The sequence below is a fragment of the Talpa europaea genome (assembly GCF_964194135.1).
Source record: "Talpa europaea genome assembly, chromosome: 1".
NCBI classification, from domain to species: domain Eukaryota; kingdom Metazoa; phylum Chordata; class Mammalia; order Eulipotyphla; family Talpidae; genus Talpa; species Talpa europaea.
In genome coordinates this window covers 136,321,447-136,337,092 of record NC_140073.1, presented here as the reverse complement: position 1 = coordinate 136,337,092, position 15,646 = coordinate 136,321,447, and the positions used below count along the sequence as shown (strand labels likewise).

The following is a 15,646-nucleotide window of genomic DNA, read 5'->3' as shown; positions in this document are numbered from 1 at the left end:
CTCTTCCAAAATCTCTTTCTCAGGACCCAGCTGAACTGCCCCTGTGTCCACATTGGCTTCCTCAGCCCCCAGCTATAGTGGTTGCTTTCTCCTTAGATGATCTCTTCTAACCTCCTGCTCTCTCCCTTCTAGATCTCGATTCCTGCTCCACTGACCCCTCATATTCAGAGGTTATGCTAATATTTGACACATCCTAGGTTCATTCATTGATGAACTAAATCATGTTCTTTTATGTAATTGATTCATATTTTCTGTGCTTATCATTTTGTTATAAGACACAATTTTCATAATATTTTCCACAAGGAAATAGCTATGTGGAAATTCTCCTATGTAGGTCTTTGGCATTTCTCGTAAACTGTCATTTCAGCCACTTCTACCAGGATCTTCCTTTTTTTTCTAGCTATACAACTATGGACAGAATGACTTTAGTACTCTTTGCTCAGTTTCTTCATTTGTAAAATAGGGATGACACCTACCTCTTAGAATTGATGAGGATTAAATAAGTGTGTGTGTGTGTGTGTGTGTGCGCGTGCTTGTGCATGAGTGTTCCTGTATGAAAAGTACTTTTAACAGTGCCTGGCTTATAGAGAGCATTGTGTAAGTATTTGTTTATTCATTGCCTATTTAGTTATTTCCATTTAAAATTCCTTACCATTTTCTTGAAAGTCTTTGGGGAAAGGGCATATATATGGAAGTAAACAAGGAAGTCTAGTAATGGACTATTTAGAGGAAAACAAGTATGAAAAAAAGTAATTAGGCTGATTTAACTATAGTAGATACTCAATTTGTGACAGTTACTACTATTTTTTTATCTTACTATAAATACTGTTACTGAAGCATTTTATAATAAGAAAAATTAAAAACATCGCTTTGAAGTTAAAAAAATCTGTGGTACAGTCCATTATATTTATAACTTGATGTGGCTATTTAGTAAGCAGAAAAGCAGTCAGAATCTTTAAAAAGGCACACATATTTACTTACTTGCTTTAGCAAAAAATCAAGATTTATTACCTTTCAAGATAAATTTTGACTAAATATTGACTTTAGACTCTCAATCATTGTTTACATGAAAGACCAATAAATCTTGACATTTCTCAACTTCAGTTGGAATCTACTTGGTATTTATTAATTTATTTCACACCATTTATAATCTTAATAACATTCCATGAGATTAAACAAACATATAGAGTTTAGCACAAATAGAGTCTTTAGTTTTTATTTTCAATCAGCAAAAATTACCTGATGTGATTTTTACTTCATTTCTTAATTATAAGACTTCAACACTTAATATACCATACAAGTTAAAGCTCACTTACCTATTTAAATATTCATTGCAAAAACAGGAAAAAGAACTTCACCTAACAGCTTACCAATTGGGATTTAGATTGGATTTTCCTAAGGATCTCTTTTTAGTTGCCTTAGTTCTATAAATATAATCAAGGATGTTCTGTAAAGAAGATCATACATCCTATCCAGACTCTGTCTTGCACAGCTGGTGTCTGTTGGTCTGGTCTGTCTGATTCTGTCTTTATTGATATAATGTGTATTGAACAGTCCCGGCACACTGCTGATACTTTACAAGCATAAAAGTTGCCTTATTCCTGTGCTGAAAGGAAAATTCTTTAACTAGGTTCATGTACTATTTATTTACTTCTTTTATGTCCTTAGGGACAGAGATGTCCCAGCAGCAGCTACAGTTCATTCTGCAAGTGCCAGCACAAGGGATCCTAAATGCACGTCAGCCACAGTAGGCAGTTCCCTTCCAAGTGTTGCTTGTGGTTTCTAAAATGTCTCACTCCTGACTCTGCAAACCCACTTTTAAGTCAAAGTTTTGGCCAACAGTGAGTGGCAGTTTTTCTTCTATAATCTCTCACGGCTATAAAAGCCATTTGTAGATGAACATAAAATGAAGTCCACCAGAAAAAAATTTTTCTTCACAAAAAAAAAAATGAATTTGGAAACAACCAGACTCTTTAGGATTATATTTGAGTATGTGTATTCCCTCCCGCCACGAAGTTGACATCCCCTTGGAAGAGAGTTTACTATCAAAGAACTGAAAGACTTAGGGAGAAAGTAATTTTGACATGTAGCAGTTCAAAATGTGCCCATTACCTAAACAAAGGGACTGCTAGCAGTTTGCCGTGCTAGTCACTCTGGCAAATATAGGTGGTACACGTTGGTTTTTCTTGACTTCCTTTTTGTTTCCTTGATTTCTTCTGACATGCTTATGGAAACCATTTGTCTTGTAACAGACACAGCGCATGCTCAGAGGTATTTGTTTTCATGTGACTGATTCTCTGTCCAAATATTTCATGTCTTGGTTGACTTTATGACTACATAGACGTCACCTACCTTCTGGGTCACCACCTTGTCCCAGAGATTCAGAGTAACTTTGGTGCTTAAGATGGGGAAAGTTTTAAAACACTTAAATTATATTTCGGTGTATCTCAATGTCCCTCCTGCCCAGCCCCCTCTCTATTACAATTAACTACAATCCGTAGCCTCAGTTCCGTCTGTATTGACCTGAAACCACACGCATGTGCTCCGTCTCACATCCCAGCTCCGTTCACTTTTATAGCGGGAAGATCCAAGTCTTGGGCCCAGTTTGCTTTGCCTCCACTTCTCTAATGGGCACCAAAGCTACACTGAAAAAGCTGCTTCTGCCCCGTGTACCGACTTTGTGCTAATCCCAGGCTCATTGAACAGAATTTTGATTGGATTCCCAATGTGACACCTTATTTTAAAATGCATCTTCAATACCTAACTACTTAATGAGCCAGTGGTTATAGACTAGAAGCTACTAGTTAAGTTCTTTATGATGTTTTCCCCCTAATTTTGGAAAAACAGCAAGTTATTGAACCTCCATTTCTATTTTTCTTCATTTTGGAAAATCTAGTCTCTGCAGCCTAGGATCAAGTCCAGACCTTGGATGCACACTTTGCTCAGTGCTCTCCAAAGCTTTCACTGTCTGTGCTGGACACTGGACGGGAGGGAGGACAGGAGAGGGCTGTGCTCCTCCCCCACCCGTGACCACCTCTCTCTCCCAGGTGTGCACACAGTGAAAGAGGCATGCGGCTGGTCAGTCTGAGTTTTTCTATTTTAATGGAGTAGATGAAAAGTTGTCCTCTCTGTCTTTTCTCTCTTCCTCCCTTTTATAAGGCACCCTCTCTCCTATTTTTTGCCCCCTTTCTTCTTTTAGAATGTTTCTACCTTCTGAATATAAAATACTGGATTTACTTTTCCAAATTAGGTGAAGGGGATAGTGTGGCTGACCATGTTTCGAAAGCATTGTGTGAGTTCTCTCCTGAGGGGGAGACAATCACCTGATCCAGCTACTGCTCTTACTGCTTTTCTCTAATGTCTGTGAGTTTTCTAACTGCTGGTCAGGGGACAGAGAGACAGAGGCCTCTGCCATGAAGCAGAGAAGGTAGTTGGCTCCTCCTCAATATCTTAGCTTCAGTAACACCATGTTGCAGCCAATTGAGCTAACTAGGTATACTTGTTAGAAGAAAGATTGTGCCTTTGTGGAGAATTATGCCAAAATTTCTGCTTCAACCCCCCAGCAACAGGCTCTTTGGGTGTCTTTAGTGAAAGACCATTTGGGAAATAGACTATACAGGCAGCAAATGGGATTTCCTTAAATGGTGACATTTGTTTCCAAAGTGTATCAGAGGGAAAGCTAAGCTCTTGAGAGCATGTGTTCATTAGAGATTTGAAGTGGGGTGGGAAGCAATATAAAAAAAAAAGGCCAGTGGGTTCTCTTGTGAGATAGTTTTTTGTTCTTATGAATTGAATACACACTGAAAAGTTTCAAAAAGAGACTGGGAAGAATGTATTTGCTTTGATCCAACATGTGGAGGGTTCCTTACTGCAAATACCCTTTAATTTAGAGACATTGTTGAAAAGTCTATTTGAAAGTACAAAAAAATATAATATGTAAATAAGCTCTAATTAGTTATTTCAATTAATTATTTTTTGTCTCCACGTTACAGCTCTGTTTTTCTCCCCAGAGTGTCGGTTGTCAGAATCTAGTTGGCACCCTCCAAAAAATGTGTTTTTCTAACAGTCATTATTAAGAAAACACATTTTCCCCCTGTTGAAAAACCTCACAGTGATTAAGTGAAATCCCAGATTGTGTATCTTTATGGGGATTGTTTCAGAGATTTTCAGTCCATGATTTGCTGGTATGATATGTAAGAAGGAACTCTTGCAGTTAATTGAAAGAACGGGAGTTTCCGTCTTCAAATAAATGGTATGTGTTGTATTTTAGAAAATACGTCAGGCCACTAGCTAACTAATCTTCTTTCCTGATCATCCCATGGATTTCAATGACAAATACATTGGATTTGGATATTAAAAGTTTTAATTTTTTCAAGTTAAATAAGATGCTTCTCAGTGGGCACAATGAATGCTATGGAAAAATACTGGTAAAATGAACTTGGGTTATTTCTACATAGCAAATTTTTGGAAATTGACTAAGAACCTGAAATGTTGATTTTGGAAGTCTAGAAAGTAAAATATGTGACAAATTATGAGCTTTTCACAGAGCAGTCAGTCTCCACACCCTCTGTACTTTTTTTTTTAGTAGAATCAAAATTTAGAGCTTGGAGGAACCTTTGCAGTCACTTCAAAGTCAGGGAACAATTCTTAGCTTTTACCCACAGAGTCTCTGATAGTAATTGGGTTAGAAATGCAGATTCCTGGGCCTTACCTCAGCTCTATAGAATCACAGTTCCCTGGGAGGAACTCCACATTTTTCACAACTATCTCCAGAAAATTTTGATGCTCACCGAATTTGCAAACCTCTGATTTGGGCTAAGCCCTTCATTTTTTTTTTTTTTTAAATATTGTTTCTAATTCTTTTTTTTTAACATTATTTATTTTTATTTATTTATACAAGCACAGGGTACAGTGAGAAGCGCGGGAGGGTGAGAGAATTCACCAGAGCCAGAGCGGGGAGCAGAACAGGCAGAAGGATCGAAGTACACTGCTGAGGGGAGCAGCAGGCAGCAGGAGAGGTCTGCGCGCCATGTGGGACCCTCCTCCGGTGGCCGGGGAGCAGCCGGGGATCGAACCGGCGCCACAGAGGCTGCGGGCAGCTTCGCAACCCAGCGCCCAACCGCTACACCACCGGGGAGGCCCCCCATTTTTTTTTTTAATAATAAATTTTATTTTTATATTCCCCATACAGTTGCAACCCCCCCTTTCTGATCCCAATCCCTCCCCTCCCGCCCCCCACCCCCCCAAAAGTGTCTCTGGTTCATAGTTTTTTGTTGATTCTGATTTTCACTTTCTTATAGTTATTCATTTTCCTGGTCCCTTATTTAAGTTTTCTAGATTCCTGCTATGAGTGAGACCATCCGGTATTTTTCTTTTTCTTTTTGGCTTATTTCGCTGAGCATGATCCCTTCCAGTGCCATCCATGTTGCTGCAAATTGCATGTGCTTATCTTTTTTGAATGCTGAGTACTATTCCATGGTGTATATGTACCACATCTTCTTGATCCAGTCATCTATTTTTGGGCATTTGGGTTGTTTCCAAAGCTTAGCTATTGTAAACAGTGCTGCTATAAACATAGGGGTGCAGGTGCTCTTTGGAATGGATGTTTCTGTGTCCTTTGGGTAAATACCTAGGAGTGGAATTGCTGGATCATATGGAAGCTCTATGTTTAGTAGGTCCAGAAATCTCCACACAGCTCTCCATAGTGGTTGGACCAGTTTGCACTCCCACCAACAGTGCAGAAGAGTTCCTTTTTCTCCACACCCTCGCCAACATTTGTTGTTGCTAGTTTTTTTAATATGTGCCATTCTCACTGGTGTAAGATGGTATCTCATGGTAGTTTTGATTTGCATTTCCCTGATGACAAGTGATGTTGAACATTTTTTCATATGCCTGTTGGCCATTTGCATTTCCTCTTCAGAGAAGTTTCTTTTTAGCTCTTCTGTCCATTTTTTGACTGAATAATTTTCTTTGTTGTTGTTGAGTCTCATCAGCTCTTTGCAGATTTTTGTGATCAGTCCTTTATCATTAGTGTTGGGTGCAAAAATGTTCTCCCAGTTGGTGGGGTTTCTCTTTGTTTTTGTTATTGTCTCTTTTGCTGTGCAGAAGCTCTTTAATTTGATGTAGTCCCAGCTGTTTATCTTTGCCTTCACTATCACTGCTTTGGGTGATGTGCTTGTAACGATGTCTTTGATGTGCAAATCACGTAGTGTTTCGCCTATATTTCCTTCTATATATTTTATGGTTTCAGGTCTTATGTCTAGTTCTTTAATCCATTTTGAGTTGATTTTTGTGTATGGTGTGAGGTAGTGGTCAAGCTTCATTCTTTTGCATGTAGCGACCCAGTTTTCCCAGCACCATTTATTGAACAAACTTTCTTTGCTCCAATGCATAGTCTTTGCTCCTTTGTCAAAGATTAGTTGACCATAGATCTGTGGGTTTATTTCTGGATTTTCTATTCGATTCCATTGGTCTGTGTGTCTGTTCTTGTTCCAATACCATGCAGTTTTGATGATTATGGCTTTGTAGTATAGTTTGAAGTCTGGGAGTCTGATGCCTCCATTCCCTTCTTTTTTTTTTTCAGGAGAGCTTTGGCTATTCAGGGTTTTTTGTGATTCCATATGAATTTCATCAATAATTGTTCTATTTCTTTGAAGAATGACATTGAAATTTTGATTGGAATAGCATTGAATCTGTATATTGCTTTTGGTAGGATGGCCATTTTAATAATGTTTATTCTTCCAATCCATGAGCAGGGGATGTCTTTCCATTTCTTTGTGTCTTCTTCTATTTCTTTTAACAGTGTTTTATAGTTTTCTTTGTATAGGTCCTTTACCTCTTTTGTTAGATTTATTCCCAAATATTTGATTTTTTTTGTTTCAATAATAAAAGGGATGGTTTTTTTGATTTCTTCTTCTTCAGATTTATTGTTTGTGTATAGGAAGGCTACTGACTTTTGCGTGTTGATTTTGTATCCTGCCACTTTACTGAACTGATTGATTAGTTGAATTAGTTTTTCTGTGGAGTTTTTGGGGTTCTCTATGTATATTATCATATCATCTGCAAATAGTGATAGTTTGACTTCTTCTTTTCCTATTTGGATTCCTTGGATGTCTTTCTCTTGTCTTATTGCTCTGGCTAGGACTTCCAGTATTATATTGAAAAGCAGTGGTGAGAGTGGACATCCTTGTCTTGTTCCAGATCTTAATGGAATTGCTTTCAGCTTTTCACCATTGAGAATGATACTGGCTGTTGGCTTGTCATAGATGGCCTTTATGATGTTGAGGTATGTTCCTTGTATCCCAAGAATTTCAAGGTAAGCCCTTCATTTTTTAGTGAGCAAAGCAGGTCTGGAGAGTTTGCTGGTTTGGCACTCAGTGTCCTAGGCAGGGACAAACTCAGGCTTCCTGATTCTAGACCCACCACGCTTGTCTATAAACTGAGACTCTCAAGTAGTCCCAAGCATACAGATAGGTCCATCCATACCTACTTCTGAGTCCTTAGAGGTGAGTTCAGCACCCATAATAGGAAAGCAAGGTTCTAAATAAGGTATGAAGAGAGAGGGTTAAAGGTAGGAGTTTATGTTCTGACGTTTTTGTCTAAACTAAAACCTAAATAAAACTTCACCGTATACTTTCAGGCTTGCTTTTTAAGAGCCTAAACTTTGCAAAGTAGTGAGGATGTTTATCTCATTTGGTTAACTCAAGCAATTGAACCCCCATCTTATTAGGCTTTTGACCTGTGTGCCTGGTTGATATAAACATCTTTGGGCTGTAATATGCTTTCTTACAATGAATACTTGTGTATTTTAGTATTATCCATGTTTGTTGTACCCAGAAAATTATAATGAAGTCATTAACAATTATAGCCTGATAACTGAGCAGTTCCTACAAAAGCATATATAAAGCATCCAACAGATGCTTACTGATGTTTATTATATTCAAAATAAAGACAACCAACAAGCTAAATTAATCTAAATTTATTTTTTTGGAGTGTTCTATAATGAGAATTTAAGCTGTAATGGTGAACCTGAATTTCTGCAAGATCATGATCGCTTTCCAAATCATTAGGAGAGACTGAATTTTATTCAGCATCATTTCAGTGTTATTTGAGAGTCTACTAATTTTTGGAAACAGTAATGACCCAATATCAAGGATATGTCCGAATCCACTGAACTCTGTTCCACATTCCATGTATTATCACACGGTCATGTAGAATTCTTAAAATGGGCAGCATATTTTCATAGGGATATTAACAGACATGGACTGCTGTGAGAGTTGGATGACTAGGTTAGGGGAATCAGCTATAGAATAGCCAGAGCAAATGAAGACTTCTTTATATGTATGTGAGTATAGGTGTAACAAGCAATATTTAGTTGATCACTTCAACATAAGCATTTATTGATGGTATAGAAAGTATAAAACTATTTTAAGTGCTGAGGACAAAATATCAACCTGAAGAGTTTCCAGCATGATCCTGGCTGGACAAGTACATACAAAGGCAGAGTGGTTTAAGGAGGCTTGTGCTAAATGCCAAGTGAGTGCCACTGTCACTGAGGGCAGCAAATGGCATCCAGCCTTCCAGCCTGTGAGGAGGATGCACCTCCCTGTCCAACAGGAGCAGCAGGTGTGTTTGCTTCTTCCTTTTCCGGCACACACATCATTCCTGAGCCATTTGAAAAACAGGAGCTTGTTAGGATTTTGTTGCTACACAATAGTAAAGAAGTCAGTTGGAAGAAATAGTATTAAGCTCTTGAAGCATCATACTAGTACTTTACTTACTTACACAGAAGTTATTGTCTTATGTAGTTCTTGTATTGAAAATATATATACATATATATATGATCAAATTTCCTTGTGAAATTGTTTGCTTCCCAATGCCTTCTGTGATGAAAAGTTCTTTGTCTTATAATACTTTCATTCATGGAGTGCATTGAATCAGTATCTCATTAGATTGGTGGTTTATTAAATAGACATGTTGAAGCTCCTTGTGGAAATAGGGTGCAACATTTCAGACAGTAGGCTTAATGTGAAATCGCTTTGATTGAGATACTTCTTGATACCAGTGCATGAAATAGGCCACTTGGAAGGAATTCTAAGATGAAAGGTGTAGATCAGAAATGCCAGAATAATGATACCATTTGTATCATTATGATTATCAGAACTGCCAGGATTTTGTCCTTTGGGTTAATTGTGACAGAATTTCTGTACTCATCAATGGAAGATTCTTCCTGCCATGTAAAAAAAACTAATAATTTTTTTTGTGGCAGAACCATGGTTATTACCAAGTCCCTGGGCACAAGGATAGTGCTCACAGAATCATGCACTTCCTGGGACACAGAAGGGCCCTCACAGTCACTGGCAGGCAACAAGTTACCTTGGTAATAATGGGCAGGATTTGGCAAAGCGGTGAGCCGAGAGGAGGGCATTGCGTAAGGAGAAATAATATGCACTAAGACATGGAGGGCATTCATTTTGGGAACAGAGCTGAGAGTGCGCTGACTGGAATAAAGAGTTTCTATTCCCAGCAAAGAGTAGTGGGAGTAGGTAGCTGGAAAGGTAGGATGGGGGCCAATCAAAGGCGAAATTCCTTACATTGATTTTGTACACATTAAGAAAGGCCATATATCAATTTTGAGGATCATTTTTCAATCATACTGTTATAGGACAGGGAGAGGGGCAGCCCAAACCCCGCAGGGCCACCCTGTTACAATACAAGTTTAGAACCAAATCCAAACTGCAACCTCTTATCGACTGGGTGACCCCAAATTAGGTATTTAACCTGGCCAAACCCTTAGTTTATTCATCTGTAAAATAGAGCTGATAAGATCTTCCTTGAGAGGTTGTGCAAATTAGATGGGGTCCTGTATGAGGAGCCCCAGAAAAGTGACCAGTGAAAGAGTTTCTGAGGAAGGAAGTGAGGAAATAGAGGTGAGGTAATAGAAACTGATTTCTGGCAGCCATAGGCAAAAGTGAGCAGAAACAGGGAACCCCATAGGTGATGGTTACCCTGATCACCCAGGATGAGAGGGCAGAAACTGTGAGGCTAGGAAGAAAGGACACGTCCATACATGTTTTCTCTGCAATTTCTTTTCTGTTGTGGACATTTGTTTAATTTGAGGGCTGTGTGACCTGTGGTGTGAAAAATACAATACTGATAGACGCTTCCTTTTGTCTTGAACAGGATGCCAGCGATCCATAGGCCTTTCTAACGGGAAAGCGAAGGTATGCAATTACAGTGGCTGGTACTACTGCAGCAGCTGCCATGTGGACGACAGTTTCCTCATCCCAGCACGCATAATCCACAACTGGGACACCTCAAAATATAAGGTAGGTCAAAAACTGATTCACTTCATAGTAGCCATCTTGGTCTTCATATGTTGTCACGGGTGTTATAAAGACAATGATACAAGAGTTTGGAGCAAACTCATAAAATCTAAGATCTTATCTAATGCTTCTTAAATAGCTCACAGTTTAAAGGCTTCTTTATTATAATTCTTATTTCCTCATTTGAAAAAATACAGATCAGATTTTATATCTGGACCTTGGTAACTAACTATAGGTGCTGAAAGAGAATTCTGACATAGAAAGTGGCCTCATTTGTTATTTTTTGTTCTTATCTCCAATATCACAATACTGTGGGGTAACAAAAAAAAAAAAGTCATGTTGGCTTGAGCATGCCAGTAATCTTTGAAGGGAGGGAATAATCCAAGGTACTTCTTAGAGTAGAGTATAGCACTCCTCCTACAAAGCTCAGCCTCTGGTAAATCCAGTGCCCTGGAACTGGAACCTGAAGAGAAGCTTCAAGTGACAGAAGTGAGGACTCCTGAGTGGGGCACCATGCCAAGGAACAGTGTGGGGAACCACCCTTGGGCCTAACCAGGACTGTGACCTCTTTTTAAAGGGGAAGAAGTGAGAAATACAGGTTAACAGCTCTGCAAAGTAACTGCTGTTATCCAAGGAGTATATACATGAAGTACAGAGACAAAAATACAAAAATTTTGATAACTATCAAAATGTAAATCAGCGGATTTGAAGAGGAAGACAGTGTTGGGGCACTCCAGCTTAAGCAGATGTAGAAAGAAGGAACCATTCGCATAGGAAGCCAAGAAGGAGCGAGCAGTGAGGTAGAAGGATCCCATGAAGAAGGTGTTTCCAGTGCCATTGTGACAGAAATTGATAGATCAAACACGATGAGCCTTGAGAACTGACCGAGGCATTTAGTAATGTGGAGGTAGTGAATGACCTTTATGAGAGCAGTTGGAATTGAGTGGTGGGAGGGAAGGTCTAATTGGAGTGAATTTGACTTATATAGGAAGAGAGAAATCAGAACAAGAATAGACAACTCTTTTGAGAAGTTTTTCTATAAGGGGATGCTAGGAGATGGAGAGTAACTGGACAGGATGTGGGGAATCAAGTTAAATTTGATGTTCTTGTTTGACAGAAATAAGTGTGTTTTCTATACTGACACAAACTAGGAGAGAGAATTAATAGAACAATGAGGTTGATTAAGTGAGAAGGATGGAGTCACATAGACATTAGGAGAGGTTGGCTTTTGCTAGGAGCAGGGAATAAAAGGAAAAACAGCCTGTGGACACAGGGGCCAGTGGGTAGGTAGATGTGATGTTGGGAGCTTGTGAATGTTCTCTTCCATTTACTTCAGTGGCTTTTGGCTAATTCTTTTATTTATGTGCCCGTGATCCAAAGGGATTAAACACCTAGCCTTGGTCACTGTGGGAAGTGTCTTGATAGACAAGTAGGGATGATTAGGCAATACTTCTATCAACTCACCTACAAACTCACCTAAATCCACATCCATCTTCATTGTTTTCCTTCCAGTCACAGAAGAAACATCACTCCTCTAACCAAAGGTTTAGTCTTCCTACTTCTGCTCATAATCTTAACTCTTCTGTTAAGGTTTTTGCCAAATCCAGTTGGTACTGGTCAGTTTCTTATTTTACTGGAATTCTCAGGGACACAGAAATAAAAGAATTCTCATGGGCACAGAAATAAAACAGTGAGCCAGAAGCAACTGAGGTAAATGGAAAAGAACATTCACAAGCTCCCAACATTACATCTACCTACCCAATGGACCCTGTGTCCACAGGCTGTTTTTCCTTTATTCCCTGCTCCAAGTATTTGAGGAGGAATTCTTTTGCCTTGATTTTGATGACACCCCTGGTTCTCTTCCTATTTCTGACTCTTCTGACCCTTTCAAGCTTTCTTATTCCTTGTTCTCTGCCTGCACCTCTAATCTTACGATTCCTATGGTTCATTCTTTTTTCCCATGTTATATTCTTTCTTCTGCATTATCTTCTTGCCTTCTGTGGTTTTAACTACCAGGATCATATGCTGATGATTCCCACTTTTATCTTCAGCTCCAGTTTTACTACTGCAAGTGAGATCTGTGGGCATCTTAACTTTGGTTTTCAACTTACTAACCTTCAAGACATGAATCGCTCACCGCGCTATACAGCATTTCCACCCTTGCATAAACAAGGTGGTAGAATTTGACAAGTGGAGGAATCTAACCCCTCACCAGAATGGTCCTCGAGGCTTAAGATTTTTGTATGGTCTGTGTCCTGTGTCTGTTACCTGAACTGACTAGCAGCTTTTCTGATTCTGTTGCCAGACTCTTGTCACATCTGCTTTGAATGAACCTTCCATGCAGGCTGAATAAACACACTGTTTTTATATCTCCTTTCTAATAAATTTCTGAGACTTGATTTCATGGTAACTGTATCACCTAGAGCAAGGTGGGTAGGTAAGGAAGGGGCCTATAGCTGTTCACCAGCCTATAACCTTTGAAGTACAAAATAAACATAAAAATTCTGAATGGCCAGTTAGCTTCTATTCTTTTCTGTATTGTTGAGCAACTCTATCTTCTCTTCTATCCAAAACACATCCACATTTTCACTGTCTTCCAAGTCAGTCACCCCCTATGAGCTTGCCTCCTACTTCAAGAAGAAAATTAAAGCTACAAGCCTATCTGTACTTGTACCTGTTCCCTCCTACTTGGGGAGGAAGAAGAGTTCTTTCTCTTAGAGTCATCCTTCCACTTGCCTTCCAGATATTTTTGTGCCTCTGGGAAATCCTTGCTTATTTTTCCAGAGCTGATAAAAGCACGTCCACCTTGGTGAAACTCTAACGACCCCACCCTTCTGCACTTACTACATTGCTGCCTCTCTCCTTCATGTCACCACTGTGTTCTGCATGGGGCTCAAGAACTTCTCTTATTTAGGGGTTAGTAGCAGGATCTTGGAGTTAAGCAGGCATTTGTCCAAACCCTACTTCTCCCTCTTAGTTAGTACTTGATTTGTTGGGACCAATTACTTGGACATCACTGAACCTCAGTTTCATGATCTGTAAAATGAAGCTAGACTGTCTAGGCTCAAGTATTATCTTTGTGATTTGTTAGCTCATGACCTGAGTGAGTTATCTAGTCTGTGCTTCAGTTTCATCTGTAAAATGTGGACAATACTTCCTAGGGTTACTTACGATTTCATGCATGTGGAGCATTTAGAACAGTGCCTAGTATTTAGTGGGTGCCAAATAAGCATTCATTCTTACCTAAAAGACTTGTGAATTGAGATATGAGGAAAGCACTCTGCAAGTGACTGTGATAAGCACTTAAACAATGGAAATTTTTTTTATTATTTTCATTACCATCACATTCATATGACAGCTAATTGCTGTCCCTTCTCTCTGAAGGCAAGCTCCCTGGACACAGGGAACTTAGCACAGTTCCTGGCACGTAATTAAGCAGCAGGAATGTTCAGTGAATGAATGGACAAATGAAGCATGACCTGTGGGTGCCTCAAACTCAGTAGTCCCAAACTGGCTTCATCTCCTTTACCAGATGTCCCCCCACCACCCTGGAGTGCACACGACCCCACCCATCTCCAGTGCAGCACTGGGAAACATCGTGGGCTCCTCCCTCCGCCACACCTGCTCCGCCTAATCAGCAAAACTCAGCCTGAATGTCAGTTCTTGAGGCCGTGCTCTGCACCGCACCCACATCCACCACACTAACCATCTCAAACATCATTCACATGAAGGAATTCAGTAGGTTGACCTTGTTTCCTGCCTTCAAGGCTCACCCCAACAGAATTTCCAAAAAGACCTAATTTGCCTCAACAGTAGTTCCCAACAGTCCTAATCTAACCTCAGGTGAATTTTTTCCCCTCTCTTAGTCCTGGTTTCCTCACCTTCAGAATGGGGAAGTAAAAGTACCTATTTGTAAGGTTGCTGTTTGCTTAAATAAATGATTGACAGAAAGCACCTACAAAAGTGCATATAAAATAAGTGCTGTGTTAACTCCAGCTTTTTCTGTGGTTGTTAAAAGCAGATACAACCATCTTAACCTGCCAGGAAATTTTTTGTGATCTCTAGTGACTGCCTTTTTATCAATCCTCATCTACCTGCCTGCCCCAGAAGTCCTCCACTAGACCCACGCTCCTTCCTGTTCTCAGTCCTGCCATGCAATTTCATGCCTCTTATTTTCCTTTGCCCTCATTCAATTCAGCAAATCCTCAACCCAGCGTCAACCTCACTTCCTCTCCTGGCTCTTCCCCTCTATCAGACACAGTTATCATCCTCTCCTCTGCATCTTGTACTTGACACTCTGAATATAGGCTATAAATATTTTTGCCACGTTTATGCTAGATAAAAACATATTTAGAGGAAAAGAACACTTGTTGAGTTTGCTGTAGACAGTGTGGAGCAGGCCTCTGACAGCCGGGAGAGGTGTGGAGAGAGTAGGTGAGCCAGGCAGTCCCAGCTGCATCAGTGAGAGCTTAGTCTGGGGGCACCTGCCAGAAGAATACACACCAGTCTGTGGAGCTAAAGCAGAAAAGATGGTACTGAGTGAGGAAAATGAAAAAAAAAAAAAAAAAAAAGCATGGTTTATCCAGGTGGGAAATGGAGGAGGGGATCTGGGTCTGTTTGCAGTGAGCAATAAAGACCACCAAAACCATCAGGCTCGCCATCGCTGGCACTTGCAGTCTTTGTACAAGGCAGACATTCTACTTGGAGGTCATTCGAGTGACAAGGTTTGATTTTGAGGAGACAGCTAACTAATTGAAGATAGTAGGTAGCCTCACTTCATCTGTGTTGCACATGAAGAAAATGTTCCTTTATCAGATCACTCCTTCCCAGGTTCTCAGTGGATGAGAGAAAATTTTAAAGCAGGAACAGAGCCAGTCAGTTTTATCTGGATCATCTCCCACTGGCATTAAGTAACCATATTCCATTTAGTCCAGTGTTTGTCTGTCTTTGCTCAGATACCAGGATTTAACTTAATGTTCCTAATTGTGAGGATCAATTCAGACCTATCTGTTTCCAGGAGCAGACATCATTCTGTTAGATCTGCCTGTCTCCTTAATAGCAAGTACGTGACTGGCTTTAATATCCATTTAAAAGAGTGAAAAAATGGTTTTGCAGAACAGAATGAAATCTGTCATCTTAAGCATTTCCTTGTCCGCCCTCTGAAGTAATAATAATCCTAATTATTTTTAAAGCAGGATTTCATCTATTTTCCAGTGTATATCCTGCAGATTGAATTGAGCTCCAGGATTACCTAGCAGCTAAACCGAATCTTTCAGTTCTATAGCCATTTTATAATGAAATTCTCTTTGAAGATACCTTTC

The 15,646-nt window shown here is 39.7% G+C and overlaps 1 protein-coding gene across 1 annotated transcript in view; it reads left to right on the top strand.

Moving 5' to 3' along the window:
* The window catches only part of PLEKHM3 (pleckstrin homology domain containing M3), a gene marked incomplete at both ends in the record, with an annotated part of 158,793 nt that overhangs the window by 44,746 nt on the left and 98,401 nt on the right, over window positions 1-15,646 (top strand). Inside the window, one exon of the mRNA XM_084249105.1 lies at window positions 10,183-10,328. Coding sequence (XP_084105231.1) covers window positions 10,183-10,328 — 146 coding nt within the window. The remainder of the gene's footprint in view (window positions 1-10,182; window positions 10,329-15,646) is intronic.